The 22998-nt window shown below is 40.4% G+C and overlaps 1 protein-coding gene across 1 annotated transcript; it reads left to right on the top strand.

The window, feature by feature from the left end:
- Positions 1 to 11006: 11006 nt before the first annotated feature.
- Positions 11007 to 18847, top strand: LOC123637797 (F-box/LRR-repeat protein 21). Its single transcript, XM_045550845.1, has 6 exons — positions 11007 to 11085; positions 11949 to 12079; positions 13234 to 13597; positions 14063 to 14185; positions 17159 to 17330; positions 17673 to 18847. The coding sequence occupies exons 3-6, from the start codon at positions 13235 to 13237 to the stop codon at positions 18314 to 18316; spliced, it is 1302 nt and encodes a 433-aa protein (XP_045406801.1). The 5' UTR covers positions 11007 to 11085; positions 11949 to 12079; position 13234; the 3' UTR covers positions 18317 to 18847.
- The last annotated feature ends 4151 nt before the right edge of the window (positions 18848 to 22998 follow it).

A 22998-nucleotide genomic window follows, 5' to 3' on the forward strand; every position in this document is an offset into this window, starting at 1 on the left:
TCTCTCCAAAAAGACATGTAACAACCTTGGAAGCAGCAGCTTGTTTCAGCTGTGATCAGAGGCTTTCCTGTGTGCTAGTTTGGAACGGAAGCAGAGTAACGGTTCTGGGCACCTGAAGAGGAGACTTAGGGTGGTAAGGGGCATGTCCTTAGGAGACCAGGGCACCAGAGCCACACGCTGGTCTGAATGTGCCCAGTATGCGAGGGCTCAGGCTCACGAAGAACACTTGTCTTGACACGGTAAGTGTGGTCAACACGGCGCACTTGTGTCATCACACTATGACCTCAGGAACACACTGTTGGTTAACCGCCAAGAGTGGGCCCCACTTCCTCTCAGCTCTTTGCCCGAGTAATCTGCTCAACCGTGACATGCCCACAGAGACAGGAAGGAGCAAGTGAAGTCAACTGAGGTGACTGACTGGCCCAGGGTCACCGTGGGACTCTGCAGATAGTCTACAAGTCATTCCACTTTTTCCTTATGCTAATAAGCCAGGCAACAATAGACTTTCCAGGGCGTCAATGACACCCTGTAAATGTCAAACTGCTACTTGGGCTTATCTTACATTTTGGGTTCCAATACAAGCGTGTCAAAAGCCAGTGAGGTCTTGAATCCATTAAGCCTTCTATTGCTCCCTGTTATATAATAGTGATGCAGAACCACATGTAATTACTGTGCTCTTTTTTGGTAACACATTTTAAGATGTTCGAATGAAAGGTATTATTTAATACTTAATTTCTGAGAAATATAAAATGTATAATGATTATATGCTGTCTTGTAGCCTAAAGTGGGAAAGTTCTATCTGTAATTCTAGGTGAGTACTTGTGCTGCTTTACCTAGGGGGGACTGGCTAGGGCAATGGCAGTGACAGGTTACACCTACCCGTCTGCCCACAGACTCTATCATCCGTCCATCTGTCTGTCTGTCTATTTCTCTCTCTCTCTCTTTCTTCAGCAGTGAACAAAACAGACAAAAACACCTGCCTGCCTGGAGCTTTCCCTCTAGAGGGAGGGACAGATAAACAAAACATGCGGTTGAATAGTGCAGGGGTCTCCAACCTATGGTGAGTTGCCTAATTATTTCACTATATATTACAATGTAATAATAATAGAAATAAAGCGCAGAATAAGTGTAATGCACCTGAATCATCCCAAAACCATCCCCCACCCCACCCAGTGCGTGGAAATATTATCTTCCATGAAAACGGTCCCTGGGGACCGCTGATATAGTGGCTAGTGCCAAGGAGAAAATAAAGCCAGTGTCATTTGAGTAAGGCGCTGAAGGAGGAGAGGGAGCAAGCCTTAGAGACGCCTGTGGAAAGAGCATTCCAGGTGGGGGGATAGTGAGGACAAAGGCCCCAAGGCAGGACTGCACCTGGAGGGTTTCAGGGACAGCAAGAACAGGCCCCCATGGCCGGCACAGAAGGAGGGAGGGAGGCAGGAGGTAGCAGAAGATGAAGTCAAAGGAGCAGGAGTGGAGACGAGCTTGGGGGAGGCTTAGAGTCCTTCTGAAGACTTGGCTTTTACTCCGGAAGCTGTTGGTGGGTGTTGAGCAGAGGTGTGACACGAGCTGACAATTGATCATGACTCCTAGGGGGAAATTGAGAAGATACTGCAAGGGGCAAGAGTGAGGCAGAGGCCAGTTGGGAGGCTGCGGCACACTCCGGGTGAGACAGGAGGAGGACTTGGCCCGGGACAGTGGTGGTGAGGGGGAAGAAGCCTTCAGAGTCTGGACGTGTTTCGAAGGTAGTGCAGAGAGGCTTCGCTGACCAATGGGAGACAGAATGTGAGAGAGGACAGAGGAGTCAAAGATGATTCCAAAGTTCTGGACCCAAGCAACTGAACACGTGGAATTGCTACTTACTGAGATGGGAAGACAGCGAGAGAAACAAGTTTTAAAGACGATCTGGAATTCTCTGTGGACCTGAGGATGGGAGGACTCTCAGAAATCTAAGAGAAGCGGAGTAGAGAGTTGGATGTAAACCTCTGCAGGTCAAGAGAGAGGTCAGGGAGATGTGGGGTTGGGAGTCAATCACATAGAGATGGGGGTTGAAGCCACGAGATGGGATGGCGCCCCAAGAGAACGAACACAGAGAGAGAGAGAGAAGTGCTCCTCAGATGAATCCGGGGGGTGCTGCAGAATTTGCAGGTTGCAGAGGGGAAACCATCAGTCAAGGAGAAGACTGGCTAGAGCACAGAATTAAATAGTGCACCCCAAAGCCATTTTAGATTAATTGTACTCTGTTCAGAAGAATGGCTATGATTTGGCCTGAGAGTTAGGCAAAGCCGTGCTAAAGAGGATTACATTACATCATTCAGTCACGGAAATCTATCTGGGTATACCTCCCATTATTTTTCTCCTTTAAAAGAGGCTGCACACGAAAGTTTAAAATTCAAAGCACTTGATTTAAAAACCATTTGGAGATTTTTTCTGTATAATTCAGGAATATAATAATTATAATTCTCGACATGTTTTTTTAATGGAATAATACTGAAAAGAGTTCTGTAGGAAATTTAGGTTATGGGAAAATACGTTTTGTATGATTTTCAGAATGTAAAGGATTCTGAATTTGTGAAAAGGATCTTTTGCTCAAATTTGTTACATTTTGTGATTGAGTACGCTCCAACTCAATCAATTAAAGAAATTGAGAACAATTAGGAAAAATACTAGAGACGCTATGGATGTTGTATAAGCAATGCTGTGATATATTCATTAAGTTTCTAGCACAATTTTCTGGCTAGGCAATTCAAAGAAATGCAACTGAACTATTAAAGTCAGGGGTCAATGAGGTATTTGCACATCATCACCATGGCTTATCAAAGACAACATATATATCTAACATTCTACAAGTTTAATGTTAGTTAATTTCCCTGCACTGAGAATGAAAACTCTGTTCCAAAGGAAAATGCGTCAGTATAATAAGAGTTTGGGTTCTCTTCTGAAACACCTGTATAATTATCCTACTAAAAGCAACAACACATTTTTAGGATATGACTCAGTAGCAATTTGCTCTTAATGAAACACACTTCATTCAATAAGGGACAGAATCATGATGTCCTTTTAAAGATTTGAACAGTTCCCTATAGGTAAGAATGTGTGGTAAGTGTTGATAAAGGGAAATGAACAACAAAGCTTTTAATAAAGAGAAAACCTACTTTATTAAATATAGGCCAAAAATGTTCAACAAGGATTTAGGGATCTAAAATATACTTTTTGACTATGATTCAACCCAAACTGAACATATATGCTGAGAATCTTCATTGTGGGAAGAAAACATTTCCAACTCTCACACATGAGATCTGGTCCCTCCTTCGGGGAAAATCATTGCCCTAAACACAGAGCGTCGCGCATACTCAAAAGACTGGAGTTTTCCCCGAAGCCCAGCGTAGCGCCCACATCTCTCCAAGGGCCAGATATTCAAGTCAGGCAGGTGGTCTCACTTAAATTTTTATCCGTGCATGTTCTTTACAAATTTTTATTTGTACATGTTTTATTTCTATATACCTCATCCGATTTTTCTAACGTTCAAATAAGAATCTTCATGAAAGATTTGAAGATGTCATTCTCCCTGTAAGTGCTGTTATCATTTTACTCAACACACGGAGTCCATATGGGAATTGTAAAAGTCAGACATTCTGTCCTCTATTTTCATCTATTTTTGTATTAACTGTAGCTACCACCGCCATCTAGAAGACTTAGTGGTAGGTGTACGTGTGTTCAGAGATGGTACGACCAGCAGTAAATACTGTTGCAAGCACCTCGCTTAACGGCACAGACAAGCGTGTGGCCCATAGTTTGCTCTTCTGCACTGGACTCTCTCCTGGATTGGCCTTGATTGTCTGTGGGTCTGTTTTCTTAAAGTCTTCTTAATAACTTGTTTACAAAGTGTTGCCCTATTTCTGTTGATACTTGATTGGTGTGTTTGCTGGCAGTCTACTACCGTGCTTGGCATTTTAAATATTGCTTCCATCAAGTATTAGAGTATTTTTTCTATTTCTTCTGACAATTATTCTACTTCATAATTTCACTATACTTGACTTGCAATACAATATATTCCTTCTATTGATAAAAATCTTTTTTTAAAAAGATCACTTTAGAACTTCCTCTTTCTAAACCTGGCAAATCAAATTAAACTACTATGAACTTAATTTTCAATCTTAAGATATGGCAGTTTTCAAAGATTGTGAATTAACATAGAAGAACTTGCCATAAACCATGAAATTAGAATTTAGTACCTTGAAACAGTTCCCTATTATTTGTAAGGAAAATATTTCAGTGTTAAAATTTTCCTTTTGTTCAAAAAAGTAAGACATTTTCATTTTTGGTAATGATTACTTTCTGAAATGCCCTTTAAAATGGTTGATCACCAGGACAACCGTAAAACATGATCCACTAACCTACTTTTATTAACGGATTTGAATGACTGATCCTGTTTCTCTCAATGATCCCAGATTTATGCTGACCACCAAAGTAATAACACAGAGTTTTGTCTTTCATAAACAAAATGCAGAAAATTATCTCTAGACTAACACAGTGTTCCTATGAAAATTTTAATTAAACCTGGCAATAAAATCATTTGCTTTTTAAACAAAATGTATTTGTAGAATTACTTTCCTTGAGTCGCAGCTTTTAAAACCAAGTAATCTACAAAGTTGGAAAACATGATTCAATGTTACATTTGATTTTAAAGATGGTGCAATGTAAAAGCTTTACTACAATAGTGAAAAAGCAACAGATTAAAAATCATTTTTCCTCCTCCTTTTAAAAAGTGTTCAGTTCAGATCCATGAGGCTATGTGAGACCTAGCTACATACATCGGAAGAGCGTGGTGTTAATGAAATCTTGAGCTCCATGTAATGCCTTTGATTTTATTCACTCTTCAAAACAAGGTAGTGGCCTTGAATCAGTGTTGTCAGTGATGACTCAGCCTGACCCATTTAGAGATGTTTATTTCATAATTCCCTATTTACGGGGCTTCACGTTGGGAATACAGTGCAAACGGAAGCAAGTTCTTCCACATTTAGAGACACAGTAGCTTGGATTCGTGATTTTCAAATGGATAGCCTAATCTTTGAGTAAAAGTAAATATTTCCTTTACTAATTTCCTTTAGGGAAAACTTAATCTAAAGGAATATAAAGTGAGAGCTGTATCTCAAGAATCCTGAGAGATTTTTGCATAGGCAAAAAAAATCTTGACTTATTTAAACAATAGGCTATATATATTTTAAAATAGTAAAAACCAAATTCTTAAAAGGAAAATACAATAAATCTTCAGATCATAAATAAGTTCATTGCAGGCTTAAATGGGACAAACCAGAACAAACGGAAATCTTAGAGTGTCTTTTTATGCCAGCAATGTGTTTATTATATTAATGGCCAAGGGGAAACTGTGGAAAGTATACTCGAACTTTTCTCTGGGAAGTAGACAATGTAAATATTAAGCCAAATTAGATATACCTCAAGACATATTGCGGGTTTGGCTCCAGACCACCTCAGTAAAAGCAAATACCATATGGAAGTGAGTCACACACACATTTTGGTTTCCCCGTGCATGTAAAAGTTATGTTTACGCTATATTGTAGTCTATTAAGTATGCAATAGCATTATGTCTAAAAAAGCAATGTACTACCTTAATTTAAAAAGACTCAAAGCTAGGCACAGTGGCTCAAGCCTATAATCCCAGCACATTGGGAGGCCAAGGCAGGCAGATCACTTGATGGCAGAAGTTCGAAAGCAGCCTGGGCAACATAGTGACACCCCTGTCTCTACAAAAAATTAGCTAAGTGTGGTGGCACATACGTATAGCTCCAGCTACTCGAAAGGCTGAGGCAGGAGGATCGCTTGAGCCCAAGAATGCAAGGTTACAATGAGCTGTGATTGCACCACTGCACTCCAGGCTGAGAGACAGAGCGAGACCCTGTTTTTAAAAAATAAAAATAAAAAGACTTTATTGCTAAAAAATGCTAATAATTATCTGAACCTTTAGCCAGTCATGATCTTTTTGCTGGTAGAGGGTCTTGCCTCGATGTTGATGGCTGTTGAGTGATCAGAGTGGTAGTTGCTGATGGTAGTGGACTGTGGCAGTTTTGTAAAATAAGACAACAGTGAAGTTTGCCAAATTGATTGACCTTTCCTTCCATGGAAGATTCTCTGTTGTATGTCAGGCTGTTTGATAGCATTTTATCCATAGTAGAATGTCTTTCAAAATTGGAGTCAATCTTCCCAAACCCGACAGTGCTTTACCAACTAAGTTTATATAATATTCTAAATCCTTTGCTGTCATTTCAGCGATGTTCACAGCGTCTTCACCAGGAGTGGATTCCGTCTCAAGAAACCACTTTCTTTGCTCTTCGTAAGAAGCAACTTAGCGTTCAAGGTTTATCATGAGATCAGAGCAATTCAGTCACATTTTCAGGCTCCACTTCTAATTCCAGCTCTCCTGCTATTTCTACCACAGCTGCAGTGACTTCCTCCACTGAAGCCCTGAACCGCTCAAAGTCATCTGTGAGGGTTGGACTCAACTTCTTCTGAACTCCTCTAAATGTTGGTATTTTGACCTCCTCCCATGTTTCACAAAAAAAAAAAAAAAAAAAAAAAAAAAGTATGAAGGGGTCTGTGTGTGTCTATACGGAACTATGTCCATGACATTGTAGGCAACAGGGGAGGTTCCAGAATGTTATGTATAGTTTGATCTCACAGTTTTAAAATAATTATCACTTTGTTCCTAACATTTTCTTTTCTCTAGCTTCCGTTATTGTAAGAATACAGCGTATGATACATCTTGTTAGGTCCAGCGCCGAGAGAGACACACGAAGCCCCATGTGTAGCAAAGTGTTGTTTATTTTGGGCATCTGGGTGCAGGTGGGTGGAGGCCGAAAGAGCCTCCACCTGGAGGTAGGGGAAGGCCTTGGGTTTATAGAGGGTTTCTCCGGGGGGAGTGAGTACCTGGGCCAGAACAGCCGCTGCCATAGACATTTTTTAAACCGCCAATTTCTGGGACCCCTGGGTCAGGCTCATGCTGCAGAGATAAGGGAGGGGGTAGCTTCGTCCTCATCAGGGGACAGGAGCGGTGGCTGCAGCTGTCTGTTAGGTTTACAAGGTCTGGGGACTCTCCTGACTCCTGCAGCCACTGTCTTACACACCGTAGTTTTCTGTTAACCGCACTCCGTCTATACGTACTTTTCGAGTTCCCACCTGGAACAAACCTAACACATACATGTAACATACAAAACATGCATGAATCGACCGCTCGTTATCGGTAAGGCTTCTGGTCAACAGTCGTCAAGGGACGCTGGGATTTTCTGCGCAGGGGTCACCGTCCCTAACCCCGCATGGCTGCTGGGTCAACCCTTTAGTGCGTCGCCAAAGGGGTGCGCGTCCCAGGGCGGTTAGAGTCTAGAAACCGGGACTGTTGTTCACCGTGTTTAGAGAGGACAGCCACCTGTCATAGGGGCGGGCAGGCTCAGGGAGTTAGTTGAAGGAAACCTGCCACCTGCCACCTAACTCCAGCCGGCGGTAACCTCACGACCCCAGCGGACTGGGGGGCTCCGGGGGCCCCAGGCGCGCGACGCGACCCGACCCCCTTCCCGTGGTGGGAAGCGGGCGCATGCGCAGAGCTGGGGGCGGGGCTGCCAGCGGGGGCGAGAGGGGGAGCGGGCGGGGAGGGGCGAAGGGGAGGCGGGGAGGGGAGGAGAGGGGAGGGGAGGGGAGGGAAGAGGGGGGCGAGGAGGGGAGGGGGCGAGCGGGGGCGGGGAGGGGCGAGGGGGGGCGAGGGGAGGCGGGAGGGGGGGAGAGGGGGGAGGCGGGAGGGGGGCGAGGGGGGAGGCGGGAGGGGCGGCCGGGCCGAGGGTCGCCCGCGGGCGGTGCGGGTCAGCGGAGCCGGCGCGGCGTCCTCCCTCCGTGCGCACCGCCGGGCTCGGCCGCGTGTCCAGGCGCCTCTCGCGCCGGTCGCGGCCCGACGGGACGGCCGGACTCCAGCCGCGCGGCCTGGGCGTGGACGGGCCCGCGCGTAATCGCCGCCCCTGGGCCTGTGCAGGTAGCGTTTGCTTCGGGGTGACGCCGCGGGCGGTGGCGCCGGTGGGGCCGGGCGGGCGCGCGGCGGGACAGCGCTTCCTGCGACCCGGGCAGGCGCGAGCCGCACCCCGGCGGCGTGGGGCCGTCGCGGGGTGGCCGGAGTCACCCGCAGCCCTGGAGCCACCGCACCCCGGCCCGGGGCGCCCCGGGGTCTGCTTGGCTTGGGGCGCGGGGGTCTGCGTGGCGGTGCAGCCCCGGGGTTGGTTGTCACCGTGTTGGGTTTTCTGCGGTGCGGAGCCCCGGAGCCAGGTTAGCTGGATTCATCTGTGGAGGGTAAGGACAGGGAGGAAGGCTTGGATGCATCCTCACCTCCTCTCCCAAGCCTGCATTTGTTGTTGGAAATGAACACTGAGGATAGTTTGGGGACAATGTGGAGAGGGACACTGCTGGCTCGGGTGCCCTCCGCTCAGGGACTTTGACAGATCGCCCGATTCAGGTGTGCGCCTTGCTCTCAAGAGGCATTTTCAATTCCACATGGATTTTGAAAACTTCAGTTGTCATAGGACTTATTTTAAAATGAACAAAACTATCCTAAAATTGAAAGTTTTCTTTTTATGTAGATATATCTTAATGCCACAGAGACTTGAGAGAGTTTAGAAAATTGCTAAACCAGTGATAAAATGTGAGAATACCAAAAAGATGGCAACCGCTGCTTTAGAAAAGATTTGTTTGACATACATACTTATCTTTTGTCTCGTTGGAAACTGTATATTTTTATTTGATTTTGATATTTGTAAAGAACTCTAGCTGTTAAACTTAGAACTAAGAGTCACGTGGGCTGCAGAGCACATGAGTCTTTTTGACAGTCTCCCCAACAAATTATGTTTTGTCCTCTGCTTGGATTATATTTAGTGGAATGCACAACCGATTCTTTCGTGTGTTTTGAAGCCACGTTCTGGAGCAAATCTTCAGCCCACCTGTGCAGTCTGTGTGTCTTCCTCTGCGTAGCACCGAGGACTAGGATTCCAGACCCCTGGCAGGGCCATCTGCCTGAGGCAGCAACCTGATTTCTCAGTATGCAGCTTTAGAAAGCAGATTAAGTAAAGGACATTTGATCATTATTTCTGTTCATTTATCTTGCTGCTTCTAACAAGTTTGGCCTTTTCAGAGTGTTGAATCTTTATTCTGTTATCTGTGCATTTACATATTATTTCTATTGTGACAATTGAAAACTTGAAACTTTTTAAAGTAAATTCTGTGTATTCATTTAACCAGTGTGGAAGAACATGGTGATGAGGTGGAAGATAGTTGCTTCCATTTCGGTTACTGGGTTGGCTTTGGTTGTTCAATCAGTCTTTTCGTCTATGTCTTTGATAATCTTGCCCTCAAGAATCCTGTGGGCGATTTCTTAGATACTTTTAGAGAATCCTATTCACAGGATCTACCAAACTAGTAAACATATCACAAAAGGAATTTGGATTAAGGTGGTTAGTGAAGCCACTAAGTGACCTTTGAGTTATCATCAATTCTTTGCTAAATGCAGATAAACCTGTTTCATACGGGAATTGTGCTGAAGACCAGGGGCCACCTTGCTCATTTCTCCCTTTTGGAAGTATGGCTTATCACTCGATGGTGTCCTGTGTTCTGGTTTTGTCCTCGACTGGTCCTCAAAATTCCATGTAATGACTCTGAGACAGCAATTAAGTTCCTTCAGCAACCAAGGAAGTAATTCGCCTGATCCTGAAGACTTTGATGAGCTGATTGAGATAGGTTACTTGTGCCATCTTCTTATCAGTCTTAGGCAGCAAGTCCCTACTTGCATACCCTTACCAGATTATGTCAGTGACCTCTAGCGTAAAGAATGGCCTGCAGACACAGAAATTAGCCATGTGTGTAACTCAGTAGAGAAGTTTCTGCAGTAAATAGAATTGTGTGTCATCTGATTGAGGGAATACAAGCCACTGGATTTGTCTTTGTCTTGTTTGGTGTTGCTGTGAGAGTGCCCCAGAGATCCTTCCACCCTGTTCCTGGAGTGTAGAGGAGGGAGAGCCAACCTTGGCATTATCTGGAAAACAGTGGTTTGGCCATCAGTGGATCGACAGGTGGCAGTGGGGAGACCAAATGGTGGATGCTGAGCCCAAATACCTCTCCCTTGTATGTCCTCCTCTGTTTTACTTTAGGGGTGAGATTCAAAGAGAAATTGAGAACTGGCAGGTGCTAGACAGTACAGATTTCAGAGCAGTTTTTAGCATATTTATAGGTTGCTTCGTTTACCTCCTCTGTGTAGTTGAGTTTGGTTTTAAAAAGTAGTAGAAGGTATTTACTTATTTAATTTTACATTACAACATGTATTCATGATGCCGAGGTCATGAATTTTATCCTGGTATAGACCTGTTACTCTTCTGTGTCCATAGACTTTGCTCCTAATTTTGCCTGAAATTTGTCAAACCTCAAGGAGAGTGTGAAGAATTAATGCCAATTCTATCAATATAAATGAAATTTTTTAAAAGTCAGAAGCATATGTTCTATTCACAGCAGACTAGACAAACCATATTCATATTGAAATGATAAAACAATAAAATTTATAGGTCTGCCTATTAATATAACTATAATGATGTTATGTGCTGCTAAAAGCTGAAACTCAAAGGTTTACACAGCCTATAAACAAATAAATATACTCACGAACTGCCTTACATTTTTTGTAATATTTCTCTATACTCGTTAATTAAAATGAATTTTCAGAGCCCTTTGTTTGATCCACAGCCTTGGTAGAGCTTCAAGTGTAATTTCTGACAAGTGTTGAAATATTTCCACTAACCAGGCTAGTTTTCTTATGGACAAAAAATAGTTTTGAAATCAATAATTTCCTGACAGAATCCTTCAGTGTGTCTAGTGATGTATAAATATCCTAAGGATAAAAATTATTGGATGTTTATTTGTATATTCTGATGAATGTGTTTTTGTGGTATTTTGCCAAGATAGGAAATGAAATCAAATGGGTGTGGCTGAGTACCCCGCAGCAGTCACGTCGTTCCGTTGGTTCAGAGTGACCCATAACTTGGAAGCCTTCCTTAGGTAAGACCAGGCTTGACAGAGAAATGATCAGTTCTCAAACAATCACGTATATTTAGACTAGACTGTTTATATCAACATTTTCAGCTAATAAAGATCAATTTGTCTTAGATTCTAAAATATATATTATGATACACATAGCCATAAAATTATTTTATATGAAGGTTATGATTTACAGATGAGTTTCATGCTCTAAAAATTAATGTATATGAGGAAAAAGAAAAAACATTATTTTTAGTAAATTATTGGTATTGATATAATATCCATTATTTATGGTGATTCTGCTATCGGTGAATTGGCAATTCAATGATTTTACTAAAAAATTTAAATCAATCCATGTTATATACAATGAAATTTAGTATACAGCACAATTCCTTTGTTTAGAACTGCAAGGCAGTGCTCTAACTCAGGATTTGGGTGAAGTCTTTGTTTTATGTTTGGCTTCACGGCTTTTATAGTGAAGGATTATATTAGGGCTAATTGTTTTGTAGTAACTCAGTGCAATTTTAACTATCCATTTTGTAGGTTACCAGATGAAACAATTAGAAGCAAAATGTCAAAACAAATGTGCTCCACAGCTGAGTTTAGAATCCAGCATCTATTCCTTACCATTTTAGGGAATTAGCATTATGGAGTAGATCAGCCCTTTTATAAGAGCATATCTTTGAATTGTTGGTAATCAATAGTTTCATGTATTCTACATTGTATTGCTAGACAAGTTCTAAGTTACACATGTAAGTGGTTTAGTCAAACTAAAATAGTCTTTAGTAGCTCTTTTGCCTGATGCTTGAGATACAACTTTGCAACTGTTTTTCCTTTCCATTTCAGTTTTCCAAACCCTAAAGATGACTTTTCATTTTGTTCAGTTGCTTTATAGGTCATTCCTGCTTCTGGGATCCAACTCTATGTTGTGGTTAAGAAATGTTTCACATCAGACAGAGTGAATTACAAAACAGAGAAATTTACATATTAAATAAATATTTCATTAGATTTGAAGGTATGTTTCAGTTATGACACTGAATCTTCCCTGTGTATATTGCTGATACTAAAAGGTGAAAGGAGGGTTAAATGGTTAAACAAAGTTAAAGTTCAGAAACTCTGTTACCATTATTTTGCCTTTCAAATAATTGTATACTTAAAATACTTTGGATTCTTACATAAAATATATGCACAAGATGACCATGTATATTTGGATATATCTGTACTTCAAATTTGTTGGAACACAGATCTGTTGTGTGTTAAGCTGGCTAATAGCTGGAGATTCATTACTTCTTTTCAGAGGGGAGGAGTGCTCATTCCTTTGCTGTTTTACTGTAACTGGAGAGGATCAGGTGTGTTACTTGCACAAAGACTTTGTCCCTGCCATATCCAGCCTCTCTAGAGCTCCTATGTTCAAGCTGTCATCTGAGCATGGTTGCAGATCATTTGAGTTTTTGTTAGAATTGTGTTTTGACTTAAGGAATGAAAATAGTTCAGAAAACTGCATTGGGCAATTTAATACAGCACCACAGACTGGAACATTTATTAAGTACTGACTATGTGTTGGCACTTAAAGTACTTTAATCCTCACAACAGCCTTATGAGATAGGTACCGCTTTCATCCCTGCTTTACAGAAGAGGAGACTTAATTTGCTCCAACAAGATTATATAGGTAGTGACAGGGCTGAGATTTATCCATACCTGTGTTTTTAATTGTGTTTTACTGTCTCCCAGGCCTCCCAGGACTTCCTAGCACAATTAAAAAGTGATACTTTCTCCAGTGTAGGAAATAGTAATATACGTTAATTGACCATGAAAAAACCTGGGACACAGACTGCTTCCTTGGATATTTCCTCTTGGAAGCCTCCCCTCCTGCCTCTTCCATGTGCAAACGCAATCAAATGCCGTCATCTTTTTCTTCCACTAAGACTTGTCCCAGCTGAGATCACAGCATTTATCACTCTATTTCACCATTAGACCATATAGCTCTTTGAGAGCAGGTTTGCACTCACTTACCTCTGTATCCCCAGCACAAAGCAGCACCTATCAATGCATGAAAGTGGGAGATTACTATTAAAATTGTATCAATTAAACTGCTTTTCATGTTCAAATGTTATTTTATACAATTAGAGCCTGAAAAAATTATCACGTAACATGTTTTAATGTTTACAGAATGAAGAGGAACAATTTGTCTCTTGTGGATAAAATTGTCCAGTCTTCACCAACAGCAAAACAGCCAAAACTGGTGTTCTACTCTTGTCTCAACCAGACTAAGACGTACAGTGTTCTAGACTGGGGGAGTTTGCCTCACCATGTGTTGTTGCGGATTTTTCAGTATCTTCCTTTAATAGATCGGGCCCGTGCATCTTCTGTGTGTAGGCGATGGAATGAAGTTTTTCATATCCCTGACCTTTGGAGAAAGTTTGAATTTGAGCTGAACCAGTCAGCTACTTCATATTTTAAGTCCACTCACCCTGATCTCATTCAGCAAATTATTAAAAAGCATGCTGCCCATCTCCAGTATGTCAGCTTTAAGGTAAGAAAAATAAGCATTAAATAGGAATAATGACTTACATTTGTTAACAACATATTTGGGTATCTATATCCTTATTTTAAGGCAGTCAATGAATTTTGCAGAATTTTTATCCCAAACGGTTTCCTGTTTTTCTGTAGTTATTTATATAGATTGAGGTGTAGAACTTGAGCTGTAATTGAATAACTTCAAATTCTGTTTCCCTCCTTTGTATGCCACTGTGAAAATTTAGGTAATTGTGGAAGACTTGAAAGTATGAAGTGCTTGAAAAGTTACTTTGTCATCTGTTTTTCACTTTAGAGTCTGAGACATTTTGTGTAAAGAAAAAATGCTCATTTATATTATCGCTTGAAGGTATAAATAAAACTTTGCAATTGAATTCTATTAAATATTAAATAATTATATTGCCAGTAACTTTAGATAAATTATTTTCAGGAAGTTATTTAAGATTAAAAATTATCTTTGCAGGTTGATAGTAGCACAGAGTCAGCAGAAGCTGCCTGTGATATACTTTCTCAGCTGGTAAATTGTTCTATCCAGACCTTGGGCTTGATTTCAACAGCCAAGCCAAGTTTTATGAACATGTCAAAGGTAAGGATGCCATGCCTTATTGTGAGCTGTACTAAAATCCTAAATACTGCCAAACTAAGCAAAAACTATTCTTTTCCTGAAGAGAGATTATTTCCTACTTGTAGTCAAAGTATTATTTAAAGCAGTTTTCTGTTAACTAGCACTTACTTTTGCAAAAATAGTTTATGCATGTTTTCATTCTTTAGATCTATGTTGTAATTTTAGTAGTTGTTTCCACAGGTGTCATTAATATAAAACTTAGATTTTTTTGCTTACTATTTTCAAGTGTTAGTTTATGTATTAGTAATTAGTTTGAATATAGAGCCTGTAGAGGCAATACTGGATGTTTTTCCTATGATTCTGTAGCCCCTCCATTGGAGGTAGAACAATGTAACATTCAATTAAATGAACTATACTAGTTAGAATGGTGTTTGGGTTTATATGGCAGAAACTCCAAAACAACAGTGGCTTAAAAAACATGATTGAAGTTCATTCCTTTTCATTAAAGAATCCATAGATGAGACCGTCCATAGCTAGTAGGAAGTTGTTAGGAACCTGGATTCCTTCCAGCCACTCCACTGTTTGCCAGGTGTTTCCTTCATTTTCATTGTCTAAGGTGGCTTTCAGAGCTCCAGCCATCACGTCCTTGTTCTAGGCACTCTCATGGAAGACGTGGAGCAAGAAGGGTGTGAGTTCTCTTCAAGGACCCTGCCTGTAATACCACGTATTGTTTCCCTTCACCTCGCAGCCTGTGGCCACACCAGATTTCAGGGAGGCTTGGAAACCTTTTAGCTGGGTGGCATTGTCCCTGGCTAAAAATTGAGACTGGATTACCGAAGAAGAAAGGCTGAATGGCTGTTAGGAAGCAAACGGCAGTTTCTGCCACAGAAACTAATAACTCTTTTCTCTTCATTTAGGCCTCGGCTTGAAAGCCATCTCCTCGGAGAGGCCTTCCTTAACCACTCTTGCTAAAACGACACTTCCTCCTGCAGTTACTCTACTATGTTGCAGTATTTTATCTTCTTTCTATCATTCCTTGGTACTTGAAACCCCCTTATTTTATTTATTTAACATGTTATTCTCTCCCCCCACCTCCCATCAAAACATAAACTGATTGAAGGTGTAGATTCTGCCCATTTTATTTACCATTATAAACCCAGAATTAGAATAGTACCTGATATATATGGTAAGCACTGAATGGTGGTTGTCGGTAAAACTGGCTGATAGTGGAAACTTTCCTATAGAAGACGAGAAAGGAATAGCAGCAGCATCTCTCGTAAACTGGGTCATGGCTCTCTTTTAGCCAGCGTTTCTGCTAGCCTGTTTATCTTTTAAAGAGATACGCTGAAAAGAAATGGGTCATTTGAGGATTAGAATAACATAAGTAATCAGATGAAAACTTAGTACTTCTAAAGAGTTATTTCCTTGTCTGTGAGCTATAGAATTAGATTAGCCTGCAATTCTTAGATTCTAAAACTTATCTCTGATGCTGGATGTCAGCTCCAGGGCCAGCTTCTAGGCCGGCTGATGCAGTCACCAGAGCTAGGTACCGGGAATTAGCAAGCTTCATTTCAAGCTCTGCCTCCACAGTTTAAAATGAGCTCTGTGGCTTCTGGCAAGGTTTGTGGATCTCTCCGAGACTCAGTTTTTTCATTTGTAAACTAAGTAAAAATAGGATAAAAGTACAGTATTTTGCTAAGCGTAAAAAGTGCTAAAAATATATTGCTATTATAATGAAATATGTTTAAATTTGTCCTTCAGGACTAACAGACTCAATTGAGAATTGATTAAAGGGAAAATAAACCTTGTATTTATATTTCTCTAATAATTTTGGCTCCATAAAATTTAGTATAGACATCTAGCCCTCTACCATTTGAAAATTTATAAAAAAAAAAAGCCAGTTTACAATTAGTATATATAAATGAATTTTCTTATAAGTTAATTAACATTTATTATCAATTGGGTCATTCTAATGGGGACAATAGAACCTTTGGTAGAATCCAAATTGATTTTGAAAAAGGAAAAATGATCATGCGTGAGTTTGGTTTCGAGACTTTCTATCCTTGCCAAAAATCACTGGATCTAAAAACTTGTGAAATCCTACTCATTTTGAAGTCAAACTATAAATAAGCTTTAGTTCGTCAGTCTTTGAGGCATACAAAGATTAGCATCTACTTTGGATAATTTGCTAGGAAAAGCATGCCGCTGAAGATTGTGACATCTTTTTATTCATTTATTCATTCAACAAATATTTATTCACTATCCACTGTGTGCCAGATACTATTTTAGGTACTGGAAATACAAGAGTGAATAAACAAATTAAAAATTTTATTTCTTCTAGGACAGGAGTGAGAAGGTCCAGACAGTAACTATTTCAGGCTTTGAGGGCCACATACTCCTGCTGCAGCTCCTCAGCTCCGGCACTGCAGGGTGAAAGCAGATGTAGACAGTACACAACTAAAGGGGCAGGACGGTGTTCCAATCGAACCTTATTTATGGACACTGAAATTTGAGTTTCCTGTAATTTTCACACATCACAAAATATTCTTTCAAATTTTTTTCCAACCATTTAAGAATGTACAACTATTCTTAGCTTGTGAGGGATACAGAAATAGGCTGTGGGTCAGATCCAGCCAATGGTCCATGATTTGCCAACCCCTGATCTAGGAGATACATATAATGGTAGTTTTATGCTTTTAATATTAAAAATCAATTCCTTAATATTGAAATAAATAGAAGGCATGTTTTTATGAAATCTTTGAAACTTTTTCCTTTATTATTGTTTCATTTATCAATTATGAAAGTATAAAACTATTCTTTGTCATCAAAATGTCTTCTGCTGGCTACTGGTTCTGTGAAAACCGTAGTACGTGAATTGCTCTTACTGTGTTTTCATTAGCATGTGTTGATACAAATTGCTTTAATGAATTCTTTGATTAAAGCTGTAAATTTTTAAATAATGTTTTCATGATTTTTTTCTTACTGCCATGCAAGTCTCATTTTGTGTCAGCACTTACAGTTGTTTTTGTCAACTCAAAATCGTTATCATCAATCAAAATTGAAGACACACCAGTGGATGATCCTTCACTGAAGATTCTTGTGGCCAATAATAGTGACACTCTAAGGCTCCTAAAAATGAGTAGCTGTCCTCATGTTTCATCTGATGGTAGGTTATGTTTTAAGGCTTGAGTAATTTTTTTTATCACAGTAATAGTAATAATGCAATTTCTTTTTTAAAATTGCATACTTATGAAACATAAATCATCACAGTAATTTTTTTTGAAAGAAGTCTTAATCTGCAAACTAGATATAGTTTAAATGGTTTCTCATGAGAGTATTTACACATGCTTTTTATTATATATAATTATATATGTCTTGGCAACCATTATCTCAGACATAATTAGATATTTATTTTAGCAAATAAGAACTGATATAAAATTTAAATTTACAAAATGTCATATTGGTATCAGTATGATTATTCTTAAGACACTTCCTCGGTCTTCCGCAGGAATACTTTGTGTAGCTGATCACTGCCAAGGCCTCAGAGAACTGGCTTTGAATTACTACATTCTGAGTGATGAACTTCTCCTGGCGCTTTCAAGCGAGACTCACGTTAACCTGGAACATCTCCGGATTGATGTTGTGAGTGAGAATCCTGGACAGATTGAGTTTCATCCCATTCGGAAACACAGTTGGGATGCACTTATCAAGCACTCCCCTAGGGTTAGTGTTGTCATGTACTTCTTTTTATACGAAGAGGAATTCGGAACATTCTTCAAAGAAGAAACCCCTGTTACTCATCTTTATTTCGGTCGTTCAGTAAGCAAAGCAGTGCTAGGACGGATAGGGCTTAACTGCCCACGACTGGTCGAGTTAGTGGTTTGTGCTAATGGTCTGCAGCGTCTTGACACTGAGCTGATTTGTATAGCTGAACGCTGTAACAACCTGACAGCCTTGGGCCTGAGCGAAGGGGAAGTCAGCTGCAGTGCGTTCATTGAGTTCGTGAGGCTGTGCGGGAGAAGGCTCACCCAGCTCTCCATAATGGAGGAGGTTTTGATCCCCGATGAAGATTATGGCCTAGAGGAGATTCACACCGAAGTCTCCAGATACCTGGGAAGACTGTGGTTTCCCGACGTGATGCCTGTCTGGTAACTGGCTACCAAAGGTTCCGAACTTTTTAAAAAATAATATTGGTCAAGTTAGCTGCTTTCTGTCTATGCAAATTTAAATTTTTAAGAGGCATTGCTGAAATATTTTAGGTCAAATATTTTATCATTTGCAAACTGTCTTAATGGACTGCTGCAGAAACATTTGAAAAAATATGGGAAATGTGAAAAGCCGGGTATCTCTAAAAATAGGGCACAGGCTCTGTATGTGGATGAGATGGTTGAGATGCCAAAAACTACAGATGGCTTCTGAGGAGATTCCTCAGCCTTCCTTGAAGGCATACTTTAGCTTGCTAAACGAAGGCGTAATACTGAACCGGGATCCCTTAAGTTATATCATTTATCATGTTCTATTGTTTTAACTCTATTTTATCTTGATATCAATATATTTTATAAATTACATAGTATTAAACACTAAGTGTAAAATCAAGGTTCAGAGACAGATTTACTTAATTACAAAATTTTTAACATCATATAAGATCATGTTATGATTTAATAAATAACTCCTAATTGCCAATGTACTTGAATTCTACTCTATTATGTTAACCTGGGAGATAATGGGCACTAGATTAAAATTTTTAAATGCTAATTCATTTTATAAAGATACTCATATGACAAGAAAAAAGATACCCATCGTGATTGTTAATTGATGAAATACACGAGGCAGATTTTGCAGGGTGTGTTTGGGAGGGAGTCAGCGTCTACTGACCTGCGGCAGATCTGGGGCTGTGCCGAGTCCTTTGCTCAAGTGACCTTGTAATTTAACTAGTGGCACAGGTGGAGCTCTTCAGTGGCTGCCTGTTGTCTTCAGGAGGAAGATACATCCTTAAAATGACCCACAAGGTCTGGCTTCTCCCTGCTTCCTCGGCCTCATTTCCACCGAGCTGCCCACAGCCCTTCTGTTCCCCCAATGTCACCCTGCACCCCTAGTCACAAGGCCTTCCCGCGTACTCTTCTCTCCACCTGGCTTACCCTCTCTGCTCCCTCAGGTCTTTCCTCTCCATGTCACGTCCTCACGGAAGCCGTCCTTGACACCTGGCACATTCCCTGTTCCTAGATCAGGTCCCTGTTGTGCGTATGCTCAGCACTCTGTGGCTCTTCTCTGTGGCACTGATCACTGCTGTGATGTGTCATTCACTGGTCTCTGACCCGTTCTTCCACTGCACTGGGAGCCCCGTCCATGCAGGGTCACTGTTGGTCTCTGTCACTGTTACGTCCCCCGCATCCAGCATGCTGGTTAGTTAGCATACAGTAGGTACTCAGTACATTTCACTGAAGTACTGTTTTTCAAACTTGTTTCCCTACGTCCTCCCCCAATATCTTACATTTCTAAGAAACCAATTAAACTAGAAAAAAAAATAGAAAATGAAATATGTTCATTATTTTCTAGTTTTTGTATTTCACCTATTAAGCAATTAGAATACCTTGTGATTTGTAAATGGTTTTTTAAAAGTAGCACCTTCAGTCCCTTTATTTAGACTGTGTTGTGCCTACATTCTCGCCACGGTGCCGGACTTCTCACTGTGAGCTCCGTGAGGCGTCTCATTCGCCCTTGTGTTCTTCACTCTCAGAACAACACGAGCTATGTTAGTAATACTCAATAGATGCTGGCGGAGCTGAGACTACTGGTTAAAAAAACAAGTCTTGAAGACTGAGTTATTACTATTCGGATCGTATAATTCATACTTTAAGATTTCAGGAGGGTACAGAAGCAGCGGGTAATAGGGCACTTAAAATGTGATTAGGATAACAGAACAAGCATGGAAGAATTGGCTTGGCCGAGGTGGAGCTGGGGTCAGAGTAGCGGTGGGGATTCTGCAGGGCTGCGGCTCCGTTACCTCACCGTGATGCACACCTGCACGGCGAGGCGAGAGGATGCCAGTGGCGTTGGCGCTGAGGACAATGGAGCAAAACAGAGAGGGGCTGGAGGAGAGAGGTCGGGGGCGTTTCTCCCCGTAGCCCACTAGCACGGAGAGATGGTGAGTGGATTGGCCCCTTTGTAGGAAATCAGAAGTTGCTGCTCTAAACTGCTTTCTCATGGCCCAGTAGTTGAACTTAGTGGACTGAGCACTACAGTGAATCTTAGAGCAAAACTCAGAGTAATCTAGGTTCATTAACTCATGTAAATTAACCTGGTTGGTCTGACTTCCTGGGTTCATAAGTGGAAGAGCAAAACATTTTTAAGACAGCCAAAAACAAGATGAGAAAATGCCCAGTATTTTTAACTTCTAATGAAATTAGAACAGACATTTCTAATGAAAATGTCTCTATTTACTTTGGAAGTCTATGAAGAGTACTGTTTAGAGGAGTCTTGATAAATTAGTTTGATATTAGATGGATTTCAAACTTTCGTCTTTGAAAATTATTTAGTTCTGTAAGCAAACTCGTTCATGTTAAAAATATTTATTTGCATTTGTTAGTGGATTCTGGAAAAGTTTGGATAATTTTATGGGCAAAAAGTAAATGGAGAGAATGGGGGGAAGGTCCTCTGGTAGGTTGTACCAAAGAAGCACAAAAATAGGAGTTTCAGATTTTTTTACATTTTCTTATGAGCTTTGCTGGCTTCGTGTGTGTTGTACAGAATATGCGAGAGAAGTCAGGAGGCAAGGCAATTGTTAAGTGTGTGTGTATTGCTGTCAGTGTGCCCCTAAGTGTGATAAATGTTGTGAAATAGATATGAGAATTCTTCCCTCTGTAGGCCTGGCCTTTTAAATTGTCCACTTTTCTTCTGTTGAATTAATTTCCTGCAGATAAAACATTTTCAAAATAAAAATTGATATTATTCACATTAATTTGTAGCTATCAAACCTGACAGATTATCTGATAACCACAAATTTTGAAGTATCTATTGTAATAACTTTTACTAAGGAAAAGTAAGTTACTCAGTACTATTACTCTTCTGTCATTCGAACCTTTGTATTAACAATATGTTGACTTAAGTTTAATGTTTTGACATCCAGACTTAAAAGTTAAGGGGGAAAAAACCCACTCTTTTATAATGCACCAGAGGGCGCTGTATTCCAGTTCTTCCTGAGAGAGAAATCCTCCGGTCCAAAGTTTGCACGTCCGTTAAGCAGATGGAGAATGTGGGGCAGGAGACGACATTCTCGTTCCGCCTTGGGGAAGCTCTGCATTCCAGATAATGAGTCTGGTTTTTGAAACAATATCCGTCTCCAACTCTGCTTTCTGAATAATCACTTCAGAAGGTTATTTGGAACGCTAAGCATAGATTTCATTGTGCGCGCATTTTAGAGCTCCTTTTGAAATTGCCTTTAAAGCTGGTATGCCATTTCCTTTTTTTGTGGCCCAAATGGGAACACAGCCTTTATCTTTTGAAAGCAAATTTAATTTTTGGAAACAACCTGAGGTTCTGTGGTACCAAGATGCATGATGGAGATAATCAAATCAGACAGTGCTGGATATAATTTTTTTTTTAACCAAAAGAAAAATTCTTCACTTGCTAGTTGTGTGTAAGATGTCACGACATAGTAGAGAGTAGTATGCAACTGGGTGTGAGAAAGTGCTAATTGTGTGACGTAGACTCTCAACCGTCTGAGAAGCGTCATTAACTCTTTGCTCCTGGCCACCCACAAGTCCTGTTGCCTCTATAACATATTATTCGTCATAATAAATACCCATGATATCACCTCCGAACTGTAAACCTGCAGCATTGATAGTAACTTAAACCTTTCTGTGTGGTCCTTCCCTAACCAGTCATGAGGTAACTAGTATTCCTTATTTTCTTGCTTTCCTTTTTATGCAATTTATTATATATGTGTGTGTTCTTTAAAATTTTATTTGATTTTAATTGCTTTGACTTTATGAAAATAGTATCATGCTTTATGTGATCTTTTGGACTTTTGTTAAAACTGTGTTGCTACAATTCATCCATTGGATTACATTTGACTGAGGTTCATTTATCATGACTGCTGTATAATATTCCATTCTATAACTTTAACACAATTTATTTCTCCGTGTCACCGTTGAAGGGCATTTGGGTTTTACTAGGTTTTGCTATGACAAATAGTGATATCATGAACATTCTTATACATATGTCCTGGTATATAAAGATAGCTGTTTCTCTAATGATAAAGTTCAATTAATGATGTTTTTCTCTAACATAGCTATGCATAGGAATGGAGTCATTCTACTAAAGTTTTCTGCATTTCAAAAGAATTTGAGCAAAAATTTATGAAGAAAGTTTCCAGGGTGATTAATTCAACTTACTCATTCCTTACTTTTAGTCTGACTGACTAAAATCTAGGGAGCCAGAATTATTTCTGGTTCTTTGAACATTAGTATGATCTTGTTTCCTCTTAGTACCTGTTGCCAACATAACTAAGATAGAATAATATATAGATATACAATGATGTGTAGAAACAAGTAGCTGTAATGTACATATGGCTAGATGAGACCAACTGACCCAGTTTCATGAAATATTTCAGATAAATGTAGACCTGTTTCTCATTCTAGTACTTCCTGTAATACAGTCTCCCTGAAATCTAGAATATGTTTTCTTAGACTGCCATGGTTCATTACCTAGGAAACCTGTTATTCTTACAGAGCGTGGAGAAGTATGGATGGAAAGACCAGCAAATCCTTTCTTATCCTGGAAAGCAGCTCTCCCTCCAACCAATTTAACAAACCTAAGGAATTTTCTGAGAATCT

The sequence above is a fragment of the Lemur catta genome, chromosome 5 (assembly GCF_020740605.2).
Source record: "Lemur catta isolate mLemCat1 chromosome 5, mLemCat1.pri, whole genome shotgun sequence".
Lineage (NCBI taxonomy): Eukaryota > Metazoa > Chordata > Mammalia > Primates > Lemuridae > Lemur > Lemur catta.

Excerpts from the sequence above, each read along its gene's own strand:
- LOC123637797 (XM_045550845.1), top strand. The coding sequence starts at position 13,235 with ATGAAGAGGAACAATTTGTCTCTTGTGGATAAAATTGTCCAGTCTTCA. Across the intron at positions 13,598-14,062 it reads TCCAGTATGTCAGCTTTAAG|GTTGATAGTAGCACAGAGTC; the intron begins GTAAGAAAAATA and ends TTATCTTTGCAG. Across the intron at positions 17,331-17,672 it reads TCCTCATGTTTCATCTGATG|GAATACTTTGTGTAGCTGAT; the intron begins GTAGGTTATGTT and ends GGTCTTCCGCAG.